Source organism: Plodia interpunctella, chromosome 7 (genome assembly GCF_027563975.2).
Source record: "Plodia interpunctella isolate USDA-ARS_2022_Savannah chromosome 7, ilPloInte3.2, whole genome shotgun sequence".
Lineage (NCBI taxonomy): Eukaryota > Metazoa > Arthropoda > Insecta > Lepidoptera > Pyralidae > Plodia > Plodia interpunctella.
In genome coordinates, this window is record NC_071300.1 from 6097463 (window position 1) to 6123017 (window position 25555).

Here is a 25555-nt window from a genome sequence, read left to right on the forward strand (position 1 = left end):
TAGAACTCATTTTGCTTGTCAGTGCAGTTCTATTTAGAGAAATCTCGGTAATCAATAGTTGCCCAGAGTTTCGACCCAGTTAGATAGACTACAAATCAATTTATGTTTTACTTATCTAATTGTTTGATAACAATTTCCCATTTTAATACATATATGTATATATGTAATAAATTACACTGATTTCCTTCGACTCAAAATTTACTTAATAGAAAATTATCCCTATTTCCAGAATGAGAGTAATAAAACTATTTTAACATTCTTTGAAATATCGACTGAGACAATGAGATAGATAGATGATGAAAGTCATTTCTTAAGGAAATTCGTCGCCGTCGTTTATATTTTAAGATTTTCTTTTAATTTAAGAAATTTCTCCTTGACGTAAAAAATAATATTAGTCTTTCGTGCAGCCTTCAGTTCTCATACTGAATTTAATCTAAAATTACACACAGATTTTTAATTGTCTGAACTCTCTAAGCATCTAAATTGAGCTCAACGTACAAGTATCTGAACTGCTTTCAGTTCCTCTAGGTATTCAATGTTTATATTATATATCCTATCATCATTTGTAATGTCAAATGTTATTGGAACAAAAGCATTATAAATCCTATTCTTTATTTTTTATTGAAACGGTTACATGTAATGTAATGAAACGTCCTAACAGCTCATTCCACGATGAGCAGACGATGTACTAGTAATCTACGAGCAATATTTCAGTACACCACTAGAATCCACACAAGTTATTCAGTTTATTTTTGGTACAATCCCGAATAGCACTGTCTATAAATTCACAGGCAGATGTTCGTGAACAGCTTCGGTGTCTATTCTACTAACGCTAAGTAATGTGTACGCAATGAATTCTCAATAGTAGTTCTTATTGCGTGCAAATAAGAATCACTGTGTATAAAATAAAATTATTGGGGTTTGTAATAGAATCTACACCATGCTCGTAGCCGACTGTACCATCGTTACGGCGATAGTAGACAGTGAATTCCAAGTTAAAGAGACACTTGTTGCGCTGCTCTGGGTCGTGATAAAGTATTCATTATTCGATGGTCGTAAAATATAATATGGGTTATGTCCTTAGATAGATTAGCTGACAAAAATATTATTTCTATATTAGGCAAGACCTAAAAGATCAGTAAAAATAAAACAAATGCCGTAGTGGTGACCACACGATAAATTTACTTGTCGTATTGTGTACTAAAAACAGAGTGTGAACATGAATGCTATGGAAAATTCAAAGAAACACAATCCGAATTGATTTAATGTTTGCAAATAAGCAAATAGCTTCATAGACGTAACCAAAATATGGTATGGTATGGTATTAACGAAATACCAATTGTATTTCGTGGTATAAATGTAGTTAATTTCGGCTAGTCTGATTTTTTTTGATCAAGGGTAACAAGAGCTTTACAATCAAATTCACGTAACAATAAGGTTCTACAGCAGTGAGTGTCCCCTCAACCCAATGCGAACGGCTTTTATGAAAAATTGTGTCGGAAAGTCATTTTTAATGTCGACCGAAATTTTTCAAATAACATTGACGTTCATTTCTTTTCAGGCTGAGAATAATTCACGGAATACATTTTAATTTCAGAATGCTTTAGTGGAATATTTCTCATTTTTGAAACAGAGATATTATTGCATCGCATTTAGATAAAAACTGTCGCATTATTACTATAATGTGAGGCATAAAATCTCGGTAGTTAAATGGACAATTTATGTAAAACAGCTTCCCGCTATATTTAGTCCAAGGTCCCGTAAATGTTTTTAGTTGGGATGGTTATTTCATACAATTGGAGGAAATTTTTCGACAAGCAGATAAAGTTAAAAGAAGATTAAAATTAATTCACGGTTTTAGAGTAATGAACCAGGCAAGAAAACGTTTTGTTTGATTAATTAAAAGCTATTTAGATTAATTAATTTTAAGTATAATATGAAGATATATTTTTAATGCAGTAAGTCTCGCGTCGTCGTCTAGCATAATCTAATGAGATTATTTTTGGTATGGTTTGATCAATTTTATTGCACTAGGCCACTAGACTATAATCTCAACATAAAGGGTTATATAATGGGGTGGGAGTGATCGGGCACTTGTTGCGGAATCCAGACAAATAAGCCCCGGATTCGGACGCAAATGAAACGTAAATAAACATAGCTTATCTTAATAATAACGTAGCTTCCTGCGCTCGACCTCTAATTTGACTAGGGTAGCGAAAATCATGACCCAAATTGTGTGCTTCTGTTTATTATTCACATTATTTATTCTTCAAGATCTTTGCTTTTCCTTTAATTATGTCACGTTTGAATCTTTTACTCAAACTCGGTTACATTTTAAAAAGTTATTTCATATGAAATTGATTGAAATATTTATGTACACAAAAAAATCATGGTACCAAAATAAAATATGGATATTATAAAACAAAATTATTTATTTACCTAATGACATAAACGTGGGGTGTCTTATTAGTGAGAATATTGTGATTAAGTACTTGGAAATAATTGTGTTTTATCTTATTTTCGATAAAGTTATAAATTAGGGTGCTGTATCTTCTTGGCTGGCAGCACAGCAGGGTATTTATCAACGAATTTTGACCATTCTACATGGTAATGCAATGATCAAAAAGAATGTAGTTCGTTAAAAAATAGTTTTTCAGTTTTATAGACTAGACAGAAAATGAGTTTCAAGTAAAACAAAGAATCACAAAGATAAAAACTTTTAATACAATCATTAATATTTTCGTACAAATGATCTAACACCTGAAAGGTTGTTGGTTGTTTAGAGCCGTGAGCGAATCCGTGATTTATTTCTTCAACTTTACTTTTACATTGTTTGATGCCGTTTTCAAATTGAAATTACCTGCTCATGGAGGGAATTCATTGAAGAATTCTTTCAACTTTCGCGCTCCGCTCAACTTTTGAGATACCTTACATTATTCAAAAAGTCCGAACAGAGTAGCTACATTAAGTTAGCAATTATATAATGAAAAAATTGCTCGACTGTAGAAACAAGTATTTTTGGTCACATAAAATTTTTCGATCGGCGATTCCCGATATCGTATAAGTAAGTTTGAGGATACTTGTAAGCTATTATTTCAATACTTGTATGTAAAAACTGAATCCACCCGAACGGGAACCTTGGTGTCTACGAAACGATTTATTTCGAGAATTGATATACCTTACGGCAAAAACGGTCTTCTTCGTGCGATGTCTCGATACTGCGAAAAGTTTTGTGTTCGATGTTTACAAACATCGAACATCTTGCTTCGGATCTTATTTTACCAACTTTTGGTTTGTAATTTTATTTCTTCTAGGAAATTGAAATTGCCTTTTTACAAGCTTTTTAAACCTTATAGTAGGTACCTCCGAGCGAGAACGTTACGGAAAATTTAATCCTTATCCTAACTGATATTATAAATGTGAAAGTAGATTTGTTTGTTATCTCTTCACGTTACAATGAGGTAAGCCAATGTTGAAATTTCATATGGAGAAACACATGGTATCTTTCATCCCTGAAAAATAACTATTCCCGTGAGGAATTTACATGGGCAAAGCCGCGGGAAAATGCTATTATACAATCATTCGCAAACCGTGGTATAATATATTCCATCACGAACAACCACGATGTTTGCCTTACCGCATTCGCGTCTTTCTCGGCTTTATTTGCTTTCTCGTCATTATACCGTATTCGGTGTCGGCTAACGCGAAACCGAGGATTTAATCACATTTCTACTGAAGCTTTTCGCACTGCAAATATTTGACTCTTAAATGAATAAATAGCTGAGATTTTATGAGAATATATAGAATTTTTGGAATGTTCATAATTTGAGTACTAACAAATTTAAAGAATTCGATAGAGGTGATGGTACGTGTTTATTATTACACCTATATAGGTACTATAATTATTGGCCTTATCAATAGGAATATCTTTACAGAGATTCTTCTATTGGTTAAAGACATTTCATCAATGAATTATGCAAAATGTCGGTATTATCTCCGGTGAGGCTAATTTCATTTATTGAAGAAAAGGTATCTAGTAAAAAAAGAAAGTAGTCGTTTAACGATGAAGCAAGCAACCGGGTATGCGTTCAGTTAATGTTGAGTGATGCTTTAAAATTGAAACAGATAACTCTGCCATAATTCATTATCTACAGAGTCAGATATCATTCACACATCCTGGCTCACGTCTTGTTTGTTTACGGCCTTTCATAACCTTTGAATATCACGAAGCCTGACGTATATGTCGGACATTATGACAAGCCACGGAAAACACAAACTACATATACACAGGAATCAGGTCCTCAACTAAGTTGTTCAATCTATATTTGAATGACTATGAGGTCAATCTCTTTAAAATAATGGATATGTATATAATTTAGAAACACAGATATCACATATTTATAATCCTTACAGGATAAATAGGACCAAAAATTGCCTAACTCAACGATAAAGATATTAAATAGCTACAAATTACAAAGCAAATATACTATAAATTACATAATAATATTATAAATTACGTACACTTGGATTTGGTCAACATGTAAATGTTAAGCTGGTGATATTGATGACAATCATTCAGCTCAATAAGATGCTGAAGACTATCTGCGTTCGATAATCTATCGGCATAAATCGTACAATATGTACAATGAAAACGATGACCATGATTTCAACAAGTGTAATGTAACAGAAAGTACCAAAATGTATGCTCTTATACACCATTTATAGAAAAAAGTCGGCTCGACAGTTACCAGTAGATCCAGTCTTTAGTGATCCCAAAATTTTGTTAACGTAGCTGTGGCAGCCAGATACAAATTCTTCGCATAGCTGCGTTGTCCCTGACTTGGAATCCGCATTTCTGTGCCCACACAATCTGAGAGAAAACTCTATGAAGGACAACAATCTTCAATAAACTCTTCAGATATCAAAGCCATCCATCCAAGCCTCCATTTATGTGGAGTAATTGAGCGTAAAGATTTATTAGCATTATAAAATTAAATCGCTTTATGGCGATCTAAAATTTAATTGTGAGATGGTGTTAAGTTAATCCTGCGGAAACCGTACGTGGTTTATAAACTACGATTTTCATGTATGAAGTGAGTGCCTGTTTGATTAGGATTATGCCAACTTGGATCATCTGATTAGGGTGATCTCCATGCATCGTTAGTTTTGGAATTAATAACACTAGGAACTGCTAGCGTTGTAATCTGAAATTCTAACACCAGGTCCCCATCACGTTAATAACGTCAGTCTATCACTCTTCTATCTTTGCTGTCTGTACTGCAGTATACAGTCAAGAATGGCGAGTCATTTGCATGACTCTTATGTCGTTGTAATAGTGGCGCATGTGCAATGAATTTAGGTATTTATATGAGCTGATAAGTGTACCTATAATATAATGTAACGTGGCTGGTAACTCCCAGTTATTCGAAGCTATAAACAACATGGGAAGTTGTGTAATCCTTTAATGTGTCAAAATAATATCGAAGTTATTTATCAGAAACGTGTCACGATAAATTTAATTATCGGAAGCCCGATCTCGATCACTACTTGTTGTAAAGAGAGTTTGTGGGGATAATTAAATTACATGATGCTTTGATATATTAAATCTGCGTCTTCGGTCCCATAAGAATTTAGAGATAATGATATTTGTTTTTATCTTGAAATATCAGTTATAAATAGAGAAAATCTGAACATCAAATTTTGAATTAACAATATAGAAAATCTGAATATCAAATTTTGAATTAACATTAAGTAAGATCTTTACAAAATTTTCAATTCTTTTCAAATGAAATTACGTCATACTTGCTCTCTATGTTGCCCTCCCCGGTTTGCCTCGATGTGCAGTTTTCATATGGCGATAAGTCGACGTACGTAGTTGCATAATAAAAAATCTTAGAAGGTTATAAAAACTAACTGCCGCAACCGGATCCTGGCTCATCATCGAGAGCAAAGAAAGAATTGAGTTGTTTCCAGACAATACTTTTAGTAGGTACCACGCTTTGTTTCTCAGATTTTTTCTTTTTAGAATCGGTTATACTGTACATGTGTTTTTACATGTCTTTGGACTCGTTTTTCTATGTAAAGTAAGCCCGTTATGATATAAAATATAAATTTAACAATATTGTTTCAGATACAGATTCTTGTATACGTAAGAATAATCCATTTTGTAGGGAAAATGGAGCTTATACAAAATTCATAACTACTTATATGATGATATGATATGATATGAATATGGAGTCTTTTCTGAAAACCACTTGCGTCTGGTTTTCAGAAACGCTATAAGGAAGTATCGTATAAAAGATGTGATTCCAGGAAAATTGGTGCCAAGATTAATAGAAATCGCTGCTACACATTCATGCATAATGTATTTGGGTAATTATAATCCGACAGCTTAAGCGAAATTATTGTTTAATAACGCAATAAGAAAATTTTCCACGTATAAAATAAATTATATTTAGATCTATCAGAGCATTATGTTGGTAATCCATCTCCAGCGCAGAAAACAGAGTGACAATGTGAACTCCTGGCAGTCACTCATCCTCGGAGTTCTCGAATGGAGCGTGAAATTAAAAAAGTTCCACACACAGCCTATACACGATGAAGCGAAGGGCTAGAATGAAGCCATCGCGCCCCACTGGCTACTTTTCAGCGCTCCAGTAAAAAGTTACAAATGAAATCAGCGGTTGGTCTATCAAATTGTTAATAACTACAGTTCAGCGAGATAGGGTTTACGTGCGGGCAGATAGGTTTCTGCTCAGTGTATGGAACTTGTGTAAGTAAATGAAAAGACCATCCTGGAACTGTTCATTAATTTTTTTGACGGTGAGACGTAAGTTTATATTAGCCCCCATAATATCAACATGTCGAACATTATTGCCATATAAATCAAAGTGATAGTATGATTGATTAATTTGAAAATAAAAAAAATATATTGTTCTATTATCAAGTTTACGTCGAAAATAATTGATTCCAAGCCGATGTTCCAATAGATTCCTATCTAAATACTCCTCCCGGACTATTATAAAGTATGGTTTAAACCTGAACACAATAGTTTATGCACACGGGCAAGAACCCATCTTTTAACTATTTGTGATGAACAAATTTGTTTCAATAAAATTATTAAAATATCCTGACAAAAAATATTATTGCAAGTGTATTGATTGATACAGTAAACATCTGATTAGTCCAATGGGAGGAATTTATGGAGTTTTTGTAACGGCCACAGAAGTTTATACAACTTTGGATCTATTGAACTAAAACTGCAATAAATCTTCGTTCTTTTTTATCTATCACGGTGACTTGTCTCTTATTTCTTCCAATGCTTCAGCAAGTCATATATTTACCTAATCCATAGTTCAGTTTAATTGATGTTCGAATTAATGTTTTTTTATATATATAATTTAAGAGTACTTTTTAATGGGGCATATGATCAACTAGTACTCTCAACCTCAAATCATTTGCAATGAATTTGTATAAGATTTATGTTCCGTTGACTGTACAGGATTGCTTCTAAAATTTGTCAGAATCTTCTAAGGTGAAAATGTTATAGGTAAATAAATCAAAGGAATTTATATTTTACGCATTACTGCAAATATTAAATAGTACATCATAATAAAATTATGTACTATCATTGATATTACGCTACGAAGTTATCTCCTAAATTTCATTACCAGCTCTCATACAACGATATTGATGTAAGCACCAAATGATTCACCAACTTATAATTAATCTTGGAACTTCGCCTACGGGCATTTAATCCAGTTGTATTGTAGTCTAAATTCTGTTCACCCGTTTTTTCTGTAACGAGGAAACCCAGTCCTTGTGTTGTTAGGGGCAGGGGAAATTTCTGAGATTCTATTCATTTTAAGCCCTTCCTTTGTGACATTTTTATAACACTTGCGATCCGCCCCGTTTATTGATGGTGAATTAAATAGCCAACAAATTTTCAACAATTTCGATATTATTTTGAAAACCAGTTTTTACTCTCAGTTTCGTTTGCGTCATAATGGAACTGTAAAGTGTCATTTTTTTACCTTCATGTCAATAGTTTATACAGAGGTGTAATTCTTTGTACATACTATCAATATAATATTGTTAATGCATAATGAAAATCTGTTTGCATATTATGCTTCCACGGATAAATCGCTGCTCTGGTCCGATTTTGCTAAAGTTGGAATAGATATAGTAATGACCTGGGGTCAAATGTAGGCAAGCTACCGGGCGCAGCTGTGTGCAACAAATAGGTAGTTTAACATAAAATAAACGAGGATAATGTAACTTATCCAAACGTCAGTTTGCGCAAGTTCGGCGAACTCTTATACGATTTTTCCAATAAAACTGGTGGTATTTCGTTGAAAAGTATAAATCTTTAACTCAATTAAAGAAGTTGTCAAAACTGTAAACTTATGGGAGTGTCACTCGAAGAAAATAAAACTTTGTTCACGAGAGTTCAGGAAGACGTCTTTTGAGAAAATTAAGACTTGAAAGAATCGAACGGAGTTTCTCTCGTATCATATCCGAAGGCGGCTCAGGTACAAAATAAAAACATTAAACAAAGTAGTGTGTACTTTTACGAGTATCTTTTTGAACAATTTACAGTGAATAACTCCGGTAACATATTTTTCGCTTGAAAGCATTTGACGTGTGACTAAATTAATAAAGTAGACGTAAAGGGCGTGGGCGTAAAAAGGTACAAAAGATTTCACTTAGTACACAGATGAAGGGCATCTAATTTAGCCCATTTGTATAAAAAAAAATCTTTATTTATAAGTAAATTGATGACACTGCAACAATGAAATCAAAACCAAAACTCCTAGAAGACATACTAGCATAATATTTTATTACTTACAGTTTTACGATTATACTTCACAAGTAATTTGCAAACATTTTAACTTTGACTCTGTACTAATAGTATTGAAAAACACGACACGTACTTTTATTTTCTTCGCCGCGGGCAAAATTCTAGAACAACTTCGAAAAATTTGTGATCTCATAATGTAAAATAAACGTGCTTACTTGATGTCCCTCTCCACAAAAGGAAATTGAAATTTTCACGGACTTTCCTATTTTACACAGAATGAAACTGGACGAAAATTGAGGAGTACTATACAAGAGGCTCGGTCGAGATTTCAGTCTGTATTTCTTTCTGCCCAGAGAACAAATATGGTTTCCCCATAAATCTTTCACAGCAATCAAATTGTATTGAAATTTCGTTCTTCGTTTCTGTTCTTTTAACCTTAGGTGTATTATAGCGTCAAATAGTATCCATGATGAGAGTACTATTTCTTTATTTGCGCATATTTGACAGGTTTCATATTCTACCCTACCTATTTATAAACAGTTTAGGTAGGTACATAGTTGGTAAGAGACCTTACTTAATATAAATTATGCTTAATAGACTGAATTTAATACCTAAATTTTTGTACATATTTTATTTTGTACGACGGGCAACTTTCCCATTTTTCAGGAAATGTCCATCAGTGGACTGGTTCTACTAAAATAAAATCTAATATGATTAAAATTTGACTGGTTCTACTAAAATAAAATCTAATTCTCGTGCGTTATTACGGCAAGGCTAACCCAATAATAGCATTTTGATAAGTCAGCCCACTACGTCGTCGCCTTGCGTCAGTTTCTGTTTACGACGAACGTAAATAATAAAGTCGACCACATCCGCGACTGTCGATTGTTCCACGTAAATATTTGAACAATGAAGATAATATTCGACAAGATGTACGATGCGTATCATCAGCGTACAGAAATAACTGCTTGATAAATTCAAGTAATACGTATATATATAATAACGATAGTACGAGGTGAGAGAATGTACTAATGTAATATTTTTTATATATATTAATATTTTATTAATAATATATTTTTTATATTTATTTAAATATTTTTTATTATTTATTTTTAGGAGAACAGATGTGTTAACAAAATGGTCAATTAAATATAAATCAGAAACAATAATATTAAAAATAACCTAACGTACCTAATCTAATCTTGTAAGCTAGAATTGACCTATTTTTTATTTTTAATGTACCTATTCCAAATAAAGGTTTTAGATAAAATGCCATTTTTCAGTTTTATGTTAATAGATAGATATAAAGTTCAGTAAGTAGTATAAGTAGTAAGAACTTGGCAACCAAGATATGCTTAAGTAAAATACCTTCACTTACGTTTCCAAAGTATTGAATTCTACTCCATCTGCATACCGAATATGTTAAAGATTTGTTAATTTATGATCAAAATTATTACATTTAGATGAATTTGTAAATTAAAAAAAAATTAATACATACAAATCATTTTGCAATAAATATAAATATAATTTTAAATATTTTCAGACATCGCTATCAGAGCTATTAACCACCAAAAACAATTCGTATGTCAAAATACAATTTTAACAAAATATCAAATGCGTGTTTATTTGTCTCGTAATACCTTTTGGGAATTAAATCGTAACATCAAAGGGCGGGAAAACAAAAGAACGTAAGTCATCTGATTAATTGAAACGCCGTTAATCCAAGCCGTGTATCGTTAAAGTTGAGAGATTCCGAGAGAGTATTACCTGTAACCCGGCCTTCCTGTATATACAGCCCGATTTGAGCAAAAAGAACAAAGAGGAACAAACGAATATTTCACATTTTGTTTTGCACGCCTCGTTCTTATTGATTCAATTTTAACCAGCCTCTGTAAGCTCTTGATAACGACCGAATTTTGTTGTTAGTTATTATTTATTAGTCATTTGATTATATGCCACTTGTATGACGGTGATGTACTATCGCGTCACAATTTCGTATGAAGCTTTGCTACTACGGAAGAGAGAATTGACTTATAAAATTATCTTATAATATATAAGTTATATAAAACGTATACAAAACTGAATGAGAAATATAAGTATTTTAATTCATACAGAGACGGCAGCTGCACTACTAGAAGTATACTTATATATTCTGTGGTTGCAGTATCAATGAACGTATACACAAGAAAAATGGGCAATCGCACAGATGGTAATTATATTCTAAACCGCTGTTATGTACGGTTAGCATTTATTTTCTAGAGATAGTATCGTGCTGCTATAAAATTAGGATTACCCTTTAATTGGCGCTTAAAGATATTACGATCCACTGTTTGCCAAAACAAATAGCTTCTTATTCTTCCTCTATTTACCAATAATATGGGGTTAACACAATATGTTAACTTCTTCCATTTAACTCTGTCATTTGTAATTTACACCACTACCTTTTTATTAATTCTTTCTCTGCAATTTTCTCTGCAAACTCATTCAAAATTAGATCAATCAATGAATGCGAGTATAAGTACAAATCAGATACTTTTGGCATTATAAAAAAAATACAGATACCTCTTCTTCAGACCTTATGAGGTATACAGAGATAAAAGTCGCGAAACCACATTTAATATCTCATCCAGCGCTATCCAGTTAAACGTGGCTTTTTAAAAATTATGTCGTCTAAAAGAAATTTCCTTTGAAATAGAATAAAGCAACTATTTTCAGACCATAATTGCTTTCATAACCTCAGAAACGCGATAGTGTAATATAATCTCAGAACCCTTTATCTCTAATAACAAAGAGATTACAACAAAGGGAGACGTGACTTTCTGTAGGAAAAAAGATTCAGTGTAATTACTCAATGATGGAATTGTAGCCGTCCTATAGGGATAACTTACAGTCTTATTGATGTCTTTAACAACAAGTCTGGAGTTCTGTTCTGATTGAATCTTTACGTAAACAGAGATTATTGGTTTTTATTTTCGGAAAGAAAAGAAATAAAGAAAAGGCTTTTGCGGTCCCGACATGCCGCTAATCAGAAATCGCTGGACTTTATAACAGGAGAATGACGATGACCGTAGGACCTTTACCCAGCAGTGGGACGGAATAACTTAAAAGAACCAAGAACATTTTAATCTGCTATATACATGCTAGACTACAATATTTTTTGCAATAGAATTAATAAGTGTGAACAAATTAAAGTCTTTAAAGAAAGTTCAAAAACACTTCTAATGGGTATTCTTTAAAAGATCATAATATCTTAAATATTTCAGTTAATTGACCTCCTGTTAAATCCCCTCGGGCCAAAGGGAATTCCGGAAGAAGTTAGGGAATTCAAAATTCTGTAATTGCCTTCAATCACGCCCTCGATTGTAAAATTCATTCTGGAACAGATTTCCTTGTTCGCAAGCAATCCGGACGATTCACAATAATATAAAATATGCAATGGATTTGTCTATCTAGGATTTTTTATTGGCTGCTTTTAAGGATGGTGATAATCTATTTTTTTATGGTATTAAAGTTGAAAATAGTATTATTACTATTTTCCCTGTCAGTAAGCATCATTCTTGTAAATAAAACCCTAAAATATCTGTCTATTGCTATAAATATATTTTAGTGACATTTATAAAGAAAAAACTTAGCCATTAGAATTAGATTTTTTTGTAGTATAAAAATTGTACTGGGAAAGTAGTTCCCGTTAAAACTATTCCCATATACTAGCGCACACTGAGCGGTCTATTAATATCGAATGGAGGGCTATTAAGAAAATGTGGGCTCAGCCAGTTAATGCACCTGAAAAGGGTGACAGGGCAACTTGGCCGTAAGGGCACATTGACTCTCAGGGCGACAATGGCGATTGTGCTCAATAATTAATTTATATATTAAAGAACATCTCTCAAATTTTACTGGTTTAGATAGTTTTAATATGAAAGTATTTTTGCAATTCAAATTAAAAAACCTCTTATATGTTTGCAATAATTCTTCTTCCTCATGAAATTAAATCGAATAACCTATAAATGATGTAGAAAACCATTTAGTAATTTCTTTTTTGTCAGCCCGTTGATGTATTCCACTACGTCGCAAGGGCCTCCCCTTTCTTTTTCCACAAATTTCTGACCAGGGCAGCCTGATGCCAACCCCGCAGGAATCCATCACCTCTTTCGCGGTCTCCCTTTGCGCCTACTGCCTTCTGGCACCACATTGAAGTCAAACCGGCAATACGTTCATAAATTAGTAAGTTACATATTTTTTTAGTATAAATGGATACAGAATGACTTAAACACCAGCCATTTTTTCATCCCATATTGAATAAACCAAATACAAAAACATCGTAAAAAATATTTCTTTGAGTTTAGCTACTTTTTGTGTTTATTTTTGTATTTAACAGTCTAATATATAAATAAATCTAGTTTATGTCTAGCTGGTGTTTATAAAATCAGCCTGTATACAATTTATCACGTTACGTCACAAACACTCGTCTATTAACATTAAATACTACTAGTCATGCAGAAAGGGGGTTGCGAACGTGCGTAGTGTGTATTTTGTCAGTCGACTCTTCTCTTGACAAAAATCAATCTAAGCCATAGAAACCGTCGAATGATTCATCTACGCGTATTTCCATAATTTTTTTTACTACTTATATATTAGAAGTTTCTATAACGTTTCGGTTGAAAGTTGTCAAACCGGGTCACCAAAATATGTCTGCTGATATATGTGTTTCAATACTCTCAATGAAGTACCGCATATGGTGGCGGTGAGCAGTGGAGACGGGCCGATGACGTTCGCAGCCCCTGGCACTCAGGGTCGGAGACAGTCGCATGCGAAGCGGGAGGGGCGACGGTGGGGCAACATGAACGGGGCTCACTGAGAGGATGGTGCGGCGGCACGGAGAACGTGTAGTACTTGGTCGTTTGGTTGTGAGCTCGCAGCACATAGCTGTGAGTCAGCGTCACCACCACCACCAGGACCGACGCCAGCGCCAGCGCGAAGAACGACGCTGCCACGGCTGCCACCACGCGTCGTCTGCGGGCCTCCTTGCTGGCGTCTTCCGGTAGGATCTCGGGCTCCGCGGGCGGCGGCGGCGGCTCCGGAGACCTGCTGCGGACGCTCGGCCCACGGCTGTTTGGAAGCTCCAAGGTGTGACGGCGGGAACGACGGGCTCGCTCGCATTCTGCGGCTGAGGAGTGATGGCGGCGCAGGCGGTGAGGAGCGCCAGGTGCTATTCGACAAGAGGCCGAGCGGAGCGTGCGCGCAGGCAGCATCAAATCATCGCTTGCTACTCTTGGCACGCGGGCCGAATGCACGGAACGAAAAGAGTGGTCACGCGCAGAACTACTAGGAAAAGCCAAATCAACTGAAGCGCGTGAAGAGTGTCTCGAGAACCGGTCTCGATCCCGGTGGTCGGCGCGCACGGACATGGTGCGGGCGAGGCGCGCGGCGGCGGCCGCCCGAGTGCCGGATCCCTCCCCGAGTGTCGGCGCCACGCCGCGCGCTTCCCGCCTCCAGTGTTTACACTCGTTCCCGATCTCACAAAGAACGCTTACAAAATATTCGTCCACATCACAAGCTTCTCTTGCATCGCACTCAAATAGATGTCGATTCCGTATTTACTCGATTAAGGCTGTTTGGACTTCCCCTTGAGCACCTTACATTATGTAAATGTTGATTCTGCCACTCGAATGCTGAATTTAACGCCCGACGTGTAGATAATCCACTTGTAGAAACTAGTTGGAAGTACTTTCTAAGATGTGTCGCATAAACCTTGACCTGTTTACAATTGAGATATCAATCCTAAAGCGAATTCGTAGTTGAAGAAACAATTTTGTGGTTAAAAGGCTTTTAATATCTGCAGTTGTCCCATAGACAGACGCTGAGCGCTAAATAGAGCGCGCCGCCTTTGTTGTAGTCCACGTTGTCAAGTTAAATTGTCTCCAGGCGGGAAACGAAACAGATAGTAGCGAAGTTGTCGCGAGGCCGCTACATCGACACTATTCAATACAGAATAGGCACCCGTGCTTTCAACAAACACATTGTTATGATATGTGATGCTCAAACTATGTCTTTACATCAATCAGACCTGCTTGAATAGCATCAATTTAGAACGACTATGTAATACTTACATATAAGCCGGGAACAAATTATTAACCGCGACTTGTTGGTTAACGATTTTTTAAATAACATGGCAAAGCTATGACCAGGTATTCATATCTCTTAAAACACAAATAATTTTTGTATTTATTTCGAATAGCACAGGTATTTCCCGTGAATGGCGTAAATAAAGAGGCACCCAGCAGTGAAATATAAAAAGCTGCCCATGATCCTTCTGATGGTGAGGTTCTTACATCATCAGAAGTATAATAAAATTTCTTTACAATATTACATCCAGATTGTACTTTACAACGAGGAATTTCTAAAGAATAGGCAAGTCACAAGTTTTCCCTGTCAAGTCGAGCGATCGAAAGGCAACTGACGAACAATAAATGAACAATACGTACCACACAATGACGACGGGACGGTATCAGACGTGCCTAGATAAGATACGATGCCCCACTCAGAATCTGTGACGCGTGGGAAAATGATAGTGAAATTTCAAAGTTTGATTGTGCTAAAGTTATTTCTTTCATGTCTAAAATGTTCTGCCCTTATATCTTCATACTTTACCCAAAGCTGTAAACAACAAAGGTTTATTTATTGTTTCGTCAATGTGTATCAAAGTGCAGTATACTACCATAATGTCTCAAAAATAACACGCTTTCTTGAAATCAGAGTGTATTCTGAGAATGTTAAGGTATAGTCGGTTTGAGACAGAATTGGATTCTTCTTCTTTTAGTTTCTCTTAAAACCTTTTCACGAACAAGGTTTTCGCCTGTTATTTTTTTATATCACAATGACGACTTAAATGTTCTATACTTGGCTTAATTGAATTTAAAAGCCGTTATATTGGAGTAGTAAATAAATAATAAGATAAAATTTAAACTTTGCCGATAAAATATGTCGAATTACTTTAATATATACTGAATAAAATGACACTTTTACAAATAGGCAAGCAAAATCCAGAGCCATTATTGTGAAATATGTTTGCGTCACCCCATCTTTATTCAAATAACTTATTTCATTCATATAATATGGCAAATGTTTTAAACATAACGAACACGTAAATATGCATGATCTCCATCAAATCCTTTATTTAATAATATTTAGAACTAAGAATTTTTATGAAATAATTTGACAAAAAGCATGTGACACTGGAAATTGGTTAAATTCTTGAATTTTCCACGAATTCTCATTACATATTCTTTAAAAATCTTTATTAACAGCCTAGCCTTGCAATCTATAGGAGAATGAGGTATTACACTTTAACTTACTCATTTTTCTCAGAAATTTCTGAGGAAAATCGTGTTTGAACTTGGACCCTCGATTGTATTTTTTTCAACAGTCACTGTTGACCCCACGACACTTATTAGAATCCCTGCTCATGAATAATGGATGAGAACAAACCACTTTCGTCTATAAAATTGACTGGAAATATTTGCATAGCTAGTTTTGTACTGTGAAATGAGAGAACAATTAAATAGTGTAACTATTGGACCAGTCATTAACAAGTTTATTTGTTAGTCAAATTAAAAACCCCCGACGTTCAATATGCATTGCACTAAAACTTTTGACCGGCTGAATCGTTTTTGATCAAACATATCTAAGAACCATCGCATAAAAATTAGCTATCAAATAAAAAAAAACCGCATCCAAATCGGTTCACCCATTGATGAGCTACGGTGCCACGTACACAGACAGACGGGCACACAGGCACACTTAACGGTCAAACCTATAACTTGCGTCGGTGGTTAAAAATTATAGAAGCTGATTTAGTCAAATAATATGTTCAAAAGTTAAATATTAATGTTTTATGTGGTCTCTGAGCTTCGGCGTGTCGCAGTCGAGAATGGATAATGGATGGATCCCCAGTGTTAGGGGAAGAATTCAGTCTATAAGAGCACGCGAAAAAACTAGATCTGTACATTTATCTGTAAAATTCGTATAAAATATAATAAATATATAATTAAAGTAGCAAACGACGCGACATCGCATAACTAATACAATAAAAAAACTTATCATTACATACATTCTATAAGAAAAAAATATTCGTTATAATAAAATATTCGTACGGTCGGAATTACGAGTAAATTTGATTGGGGAACCAGATGATAGATGGACCGGTCAAGAACTCGAGATTAATCAGATGTTAACGTAAATATGGGGGAAATAGTACAAACTAATGTACTGAAGCGACCTCGTGGATCCTATTCATCATTAGTATCCCGCCTACATTTTTTCTGTAAACATAACTATACTATTATAAAAGACTATATATTATAAAGGACTAGCGGCACGACACGCCTTCGCACGCGTAAACCATAATAAAAAGGTTTCTTCTATCTATATGTCAAATTTCATCAAAATCGCCCTAGTAGTTTTTGAGTTTAATCATTACAAACAAAGAAGTAAAAATACAAATCTTTTCTCTTTATAATAGTAGTATGGAAGTATGGACTTGTTTTTGTAACGAATAAACTAAAAATGTATTGAAATTTCTGATGAAATTTGGCTAATGAAATTTTAGTCGCGAGCGATTACTAATCGCAAGAACGAATGAAACAAGAAAAAGAAAATTAGCGTGTATCCATACAAATCGCCTATGAAGCGAAATCATATTTGACGTGTCCAATTATTTGAGTCAATGTTTGTTCTTTCTGATTGGATCCTCAAGCTATTTATAGGTACCTACTCTGCTCAATTGATACCATTATATTAAAGATTAAGTGTAAAAATAATAATAGTTTTTGTATTTTTACCGAGAAGTAAACAATAACACATAAATGAAAAAAAAAAAACAATTACCATACATGATTGAAAATAATACACTACTTTGATCTACAGCCGTTGAAATCTTCTACAACAGTAGTTTTAATTTTTTTTGGAAGATGAAATCCTTTTGGAATATTATTTCACGTAGATATATTTTAAAACTCAAAGAAATAAAATCTAAAAATGAGACTTGCCAAACTTGCTCACTATGTTGATTTTTCATTTCTTTGCGAAAACATATACTAAAATCCCATTATTTTGTGTATATTTATCTATATTCAACCTATACATATAGGTATACGAACATTTGGATTAAAAACCATTTGGATGGAAATGAAAGGCGACCTTTATTAAAGAGTGTTTCGTTTAATACACAAGTGATAGGTTGGGATCAGTAAAAAGGGGATAAAAATAACCTATTTTAACGAATCCAAATAAAACTTTTATGATCAAAATGGTCATAAAAGTTTTTTAATTTATTATATAACTGTGATTTTAGGTAATTGTAAACTTTTGTGAATAGTCTGCAAATAAAATAAGCTTTTTATTTTTTAACCTTTTGACGACATGCCATGAAAGTTTGTGAGGATGCACGTGTATTATGTTTGTTACTCTTTCACTCATAATCTACTAGACGAAAAGTAGACGGGTAGAAATCACCTGGAATAACACATAACTTTTTATACCTAAATTCCCACGGGAGGGCAGCCCTGGGTTGCAGGTAGTAAGTTTAATTAAATGTTACTCTCTATTACCTATTAACATATCATCCAAGTATATTTTACATCCAGTAACGAGTATTAAAACATTGAACAAATAAAACGTCTACGAACTTGTTTAACAACAAACTTCACTTGGACATAAAATAAATTACTGTAATATAATGCCATAAGGACCTTAAAAGCTTTTTTAGGGTTCATTTTAAAGAGTGAATTCACCCTCTTATTTACGATCAAACTAGCACATAATTCATGTATTCAGTTTATGCTTATACTCGATGTAGGGGCAATAACCTTCCACTCCTCATATTGGCGGATAGTAAATATAATAAGAACGTAGTTTATTCATCTGTCGGCCTTCTAAGCTCTATAAGTCAAGATTATAAACGACTCACAGACAAATTGTTACGGAAATTCTTTTATAAATGTATCCACAATGTGGCAATATTTTAGTTGATTGAAAATGAATATGAAGAAGTCTGTTGGCTGACATACTATAATTGTAATTAACTCCGAGTACTACCTGCTCTCTCCGATTACAAACACATAGAAATACAAAAAAATGTATTTAGTTTTATAACATCGTATCAATAACAATAAATTACTAATACACGCTTCTTATTATTTCCTTCTTGACTTAAGACTAAATTCAGACGAAAGTAAGTAAATGAAATTAGGTCTAAAGCTATTTCTCATCCACTTTCCATCCAATAAGGTACGAAACCTAGACGACGTCGTAATACTTTTTAACTTAGTTTGCTATAAGGATAAATGTCAGCTCTATTCTCCATAAACCGGTCACTTTAAAGGTGTTATAAAGAAAAGCCATTTACTCTCATTTGACCCTAGTAGGAGAACTAAGATATATGGACTTGGAGACATTAAAGTTTGCTCGTAAGCCTATAAGTTGCGTAGCTTAAAGCTACTTCTAAATAAATACCATGGATAAGACTCACAGGATAAGATTTATCTCTTTAACACTACTAGGGACTATACTACTTATAAATACATATCTATATGATATTTCTTCGAAACAGTTACCTTGAAAGTTGACCTGTTAAAATAACACTTTTATCTAAATAATTATCTATAATCTATCTATACCTTATTATCTCTAATATAGGTACATTTAATCAAAAATACAATACTGACATTAAAATATTTTACATTCTATGCGTCTTTAGAACAAGAAGTATGCGCGCTATACGCCAAAGGAATTCTTGTAATCGGCACAACTTTGGTATATCTTTGTAATGGAAGCAACGCTCTTTGAATTAAACATTAAGATGAAATTTCGGCTCAAAAGTAGGTAAAGTTACAAAATCACTGCTTAATTTCAGCGATTTTCTCTTACGGAATAATTTTACCAGTCGAACTACTAGAAACTTTCTTCCCAACATCTTCCTAATAGATTTCCTTGCACGACCACTGGAAAAAGTTTTCCGTAAAACCATCACAAAATTGATATAAATTTTATATGACTGCATCAGAAAATACGTCAGATTTCAATACATTGGTACAATCGGAAACTAGAAAGCCATCCAACTGTGCATACATCGTGAGATAGACAAAACGAGGGAACAGAACTCACTTCGTGTTTAAATTATTGTCACTTTATGTATGAGCTATTTTTTTCATATACGTACGAGTATATGCCGTATTTGTCCCTCACTCTCTCTCATATAAGCGTGATCCCGGTTCCTTCCTCCGCTGTTAAATGTTAAAGCCCAAGATCACTTTATCTACTTTTCGTCTCCACTTCGCACATATATATACGCTTTGTGCTTCTCCGTATTCCAACCTATATGTGTGTAAAATAAATTTCATATATATATATATATATGATGAACTTCCGCTAATTCCATAATTTGTGACGCAAAGTAATAAAAGGTTGCAAGAGGCCAGCGCACAATGGCCAGGTATTTCATTAGTTCGATGCTCACTTAAGCTTAAATACCACAAATTGCTTTTACTTCGAATGTGGTATGTTTTCAGTCGTGATTTGGAAATATTGTTAAGTATATTATCAACATTTACACGTAACATACAAATATAATTGACTGAGCTGTTAACACTTTATTTTATAGCATAATTTGCTGATTGAAATTCGCGTGATTTTATTTTAATTCATCACAAAATTATAATTCTCACATTATCATCTTCATCATTCTTCATCTTCATTTCTAAAATCATTATCAGCATCATCATTTTCATTCTTTAATTCTTTTTTATTATTTCTTTTAAACACGCACTATACATTTAAATGATATGGTACATACAATGTTGTATTGGTACAATTTTAATTACCGGGTCTTAGAAGTAGAAGGGGTCGAAGATCGTACCAGTGAAATTATTGTACGCTATATATTGATATAAAATCTTCCTTAAAAAGACGAGTTTTCATTGATTAATATCAGAGGGAAATAAAAATACAGCACCAATCAAGACAAATCTGAGTACTACAGTGATAACGAAAAAATATTGTTTGATTTAAATCTCTGTCCATCGAACCGTGTGAAAACAGCATTACACGAGTATGAAGTCTCCAAGATATTTGACGTAATATCCGTATCCGTAGTGATCGACAAAATTTTCTTTATTTAAATCGTTATTTGAATAACGAATACTTTGAGATGAGCATTATTTATATTTAGAAACGAATTGAACGTCGCTAGGTAACAGATTTTAACAAACCTTTTAAAAATGACAAGAACACTTGAGCGAGCGTCCATTGGGAAATTTCAAAAAGCAATTTTCTTGTATAATCTTTTGTAAGTACCTCTAGTGATACCCTGGGTCAGAATTTGGTCTACCTTTACTTTTAACATTCAAGCAAATAGATCTGAACCATAATAAAATTATCGTTATAAGTTAAGGTTCTGTACCTCATAAGGTAAGAACATTTTAAGAACGCCTAAAAAGATAATAGTTGAATTTTATGTCAAATCGGGTTTAAGGTTTTTTTTTTCGAAGTGAAATTTATGATATGTCCCTTTATGTGTCGCATGTTGTGCGATATCACAAAAATACAATATAGAAAAAAGAAAAAATCCCAAAACCGAATGATTCGTAACCAAAATAACGGAACCTAGCGCTGGCTACTTTTGAGACAGTCGACACACGTATCAAACCTTGTTCTATTATTTTTTTAAACAATCAAAATCTAAAATGTATAAGAAATAACAATATTCAGCATATTATGGAAGCTACAACAAACTTTACACTTTTCAGTACCTACAGAAAGCAAAGTTCAGTATATATAGCTCTTGTATAGTGCGATAGTGGCACGCTGAAATGTCACTCTCACAAGACCGAGGACTTTACTTTTGAACAAAATAATAAATGTTGCTGCAATAGCAAGCAGGCTTATGATTTATGAGTACTGATAGAAGTTTTGTGATTGATTGATTGTGATTTTAACCACCTCATGAATTGTAAAGGTGATGTAATTGAATGAAAATCGATGAAAGATTTATGAACTACGAGCCTGTAATTCCTTAGGAAATAAAAGTGTATCCACCACGGCTTATTTTATTTTTACATTATTTTATGGATTTCATAATAAGGATAGACTATTAAATATTCATATTTAAGTTATTGTATTGCCATAACATAGTTATGGCAATACGCTTTAGCAGTTAGTATCAAACAATTGAGAGCTCCCATTCCGGCCTTTGTTCCAAAAGAAATGCCCATAGAAAGCCCACTCCAATTAAACGGAGTGTCAGTGACATATGCCTCCCTGTCGGCTGCAGTGCTCTTCCGACAAAACTGTATATTTCAAATTCAAACTGAGATATGATACCGATCAGGTTTTTCTATCCTCCGGAAAACATGGTTTTATTTTTTTACGAAAATGTTTTGGCGTGCGTGACTCGTTGATTTGCAATTTTGAAGTATTTTTCAATCAAAAGATTAATGCTCGTAATAAATTTTACTATATTAATTAATTTTCATTTTATAACACGACAGTTATTCATAGAACAAATTTAATAAATCTAATAATTCTGCGACTGATTTTTCTTAACGTGTGGTAAAATAGTCTTGATAACGCTGCGTAGCGTTATCAAGACTATTTTAGGAAGATCTATTTAATTAATAAAGTTCTACAAAGGGTATATCAAACCAAAAGACAGTCCTACTTATTTATATTTGCGGACAACTTGGGACCAGTTAAATAAGTAAATATAAACCAAATTGGTCAGTTTCAGTCAGTCCCAAAAAAGTTTCCCGATTCGACCTTCTCTACTATTTATAACTTCTTCTTCCTCCTACAGTTTGATATAAGTAAAGGAAAGCCGAATGCATTTATTATAATCTCAGGAAAGATCAATAGCAAAAGAAATATACGGGCTAGCAAGTAGGCGAATGAAATGATACAAAAATACAAAGACATAAACAAATACATTTTGATTGATTTTCGTGTACGTGGAATCTAAGCTTTGTGTAGATTCGCAGTTTTATTATCAACGGCAGGAAAAAATCGTGTTTTATTACGAACATCGTTGATTAACGACGACCCAATGGCGTAGTGGTTACCTCGCCGCGCCCGGTTATTTAGAGTACTGGGTTCGATTCCTAGAGCGGGCAAATATTTGTAACTGTTTCCACGGATAATATGCTCGTTTGTGTCCAATGACCGTTGAGTGTTGTCTACGTTCACGACAAGTAAGCCGAAACGAATTTTACGAATTATAATGCTACAAGTTTTACTTTTGTCGTCGAACCTGACACTTCAGAAGTAAATTCACTTTGAAACATGAAATATCAAATATAAGTACACTTAGTGAAATGGACTACATGAACAGAGTGAATATAAAATAAATTTGAATTAAAGTTTACGACAATATTAAAATGAAAATTGATGGAAGTTCGATATTTGGTTAGGTTTGTCATCCATTGACAGCTTCGCTTTGTATTATATAAAAAAGCCGATATGTTTGCTTATTTCCTCACTATTAGCTACGCTGCAAAGTCAGCAGAAACGGACCCAAAAAGGACAATTTAGTCTAGACAATTTTGCCTTCAGTTTTTAAAAAAGATATAAAGATACATATTATATCTTTAGCATGATAAATAAAACAAAAATAGATAAAGCTAATAAAATTTTGATTATTATATTTTTAAATACATCCTTTGCTGAGACCTATTTCGCGCGTCTAAATTCAATTTTTCCTATGTCCTCGGGATTTCAGGAAATTATATCAATACACTTTTTACGTCCCCGTAGTTTCAGTTGTGTATGTTTTATAAGAGTTTTATATGGTAATAATTTGCTATAAGCCTTATTTATTTGATATATGTCTGATGCGAGATTATTGCTCCTGTGTAGTGTAGAGTGACCTCAAGTAGGTCCCATCGCGTCGGACCCGCTATTAAAATAAGCTGACGCCGCTCAGTACCATCGACCAGGCCCACGTTGTATATTCTACAGTCAACTGCATGTTAAGTCACGCTGTGTTGACCTTTATGCTGCGGTAATAGCGGCGAATCTGCAAAGAACTTGGGAAGGTTGTAGTGTCGTCGACGGTACATTAGTTTGTTTTTGTTTACATACGAATACGAGGCAAATAAGCGAGCCGAGGAATCCATTAAAAAGTTTAATTACCTGACACCTCGCATCAGAATTATAATTTGTTAATCGTTAACGCAGATGTAAATCTTCTTACTCGTGTTTAGAGGTTAAACAATTTCACACAAACGATTATATAAATAAATTTGCTTCCCGGGGCTACAACCTCGTGGGAGGTATGGTAATACCTTATATTTCCTATGTTTCATGCCAAATGTCATATTTCAACGTCCAATAGTCACAGGAAAGAATAACAAATGTCCCAACAAACATCGATACTTCATTCAAAGATAATGCGAGACACAATATTAGTATAACTTGCGGTGGACTTGAATAGCCATACAACAGTTGTAAATATTTAAACTTACTTTGAAACACCAGAAACATTCGAACAAATAAATAACAGAATATATTCAGGAAAATATTTAGGCACTGTACGAGCTTCCTCTGCACTCAGGGTAAAGTGTTGAGAGCAAACCACCAGGAAATCAATCAGACGAGAAAAAAGCATAACAGTTGATGACATGGGTATATAATCACAGTCGAATCTTCAAAATGTAAGGTTTCTTTACATTGACCCCGGGCTTCGCGGCCTCACAGCTCCGGATGTAGCCAGGTACATACGAGTACGAGAGAAAAATATGCCAGCACTGTAGTTATGAATATTTTAGATTTAAAGCCACATAATACAATGACCTACATTCAGATTCCGTAGTTGAAACAATGGAACCAACAGGTTGTCGGTTGTTTGACGTCATAAAGTGAAAACAAGTAAAAACTTTCAACAGTGCTTAAACGTCCATTACACGATGTAAATAATTTAAACCATTATTGTACCGATGCGATTCAACTATGCTGTCGGAATTTCTACCGGAATGAATTATTATTTGCGATGACTGACTAATAAAGGCCCAAAAGTAATTGACGCATAAGTACCGTACCGTATTTAAATTTGATATGAATAGTTAAATAATAAGTGACATTGTAAATGAATAAATACATAATTGTGGTACCTAAGATTATGAATAAGTTTATAGATTTAGCACGCCTACGTTAATAAACAGCCAATGTAACAAAGTTTGCAAATAAGTAATTGAATTGATAAATAAGTATTTTCTTTATCGTATTTTAAATTAATAACAAAATTCTTGATACATCTGTTTTGTGATTTCATTTTCTAAACCTTAATACTATAAAAATGCAACCTGAGCACGACATTAGCTACTCAGCGCTATTAAAGTTCTTGGCTGCGCCTTGAAAATCCCGTCTCGTATGTTGGTGTGGGTACATTTGAACACTTTGTATCTCAATGCAATGTGACTTAACTTTGAACGAGCTCGGCTTCTGGATGGAGGAAATCTTCAACGGTAAATTGCACTGACATCTTTAATTTCATGCGTTGAATGCAACAAAATCTCTCTGACGACAATAAAAACTGTGACAAAATGACCTTATTGTAGAAAATTTATTTATGACATGGTGTGCTGCCGCGGGAATTCTGGGCTTCTGGGAAACGATTAGTATGCACAAATTTAAAAATACCCTCGTGACGAGAAGGGTAAGCCACTATCTGAAGTGTGTTAAAGGTTATATCCGTTATGAATAAAACAT

At 34.0% G+C, this 25555-nt stretch overlaps 1 protein-coding gene across 4 annotated transcripts in view; it reads right to left on the minus strand.

Annotated features, from left to right (window-relative positions):
- Positions 1-25555, minus strand: part of LOC128671177 (uncharacterized protein) — a 90412-nt gene that overhangs the window by 19017 nt on the left and 45840 nt on the right. Inside the window, exon 1 of one of the 4 annotated variants that reach the window (XM_053747446.2) lies at positions 13694-14292. The exons of 1 other annotated variant lie outside the window; for it this stretch is intronic. In XM_053747446.2, the coding sequence (XP_053603421.1) occupies positions 13694-14208 (515 nt within the window). In that variant the 5' untranslated portion in view covers positions 14209-14292. Of the gene's footprint in view, positions 1-13530; positions 14344-25555 lie in introns of those variants that run through there. 2 more of the 4 variants (XM_053747449.2, XM_053747447.2) reach the window with 2 other exon arrangements.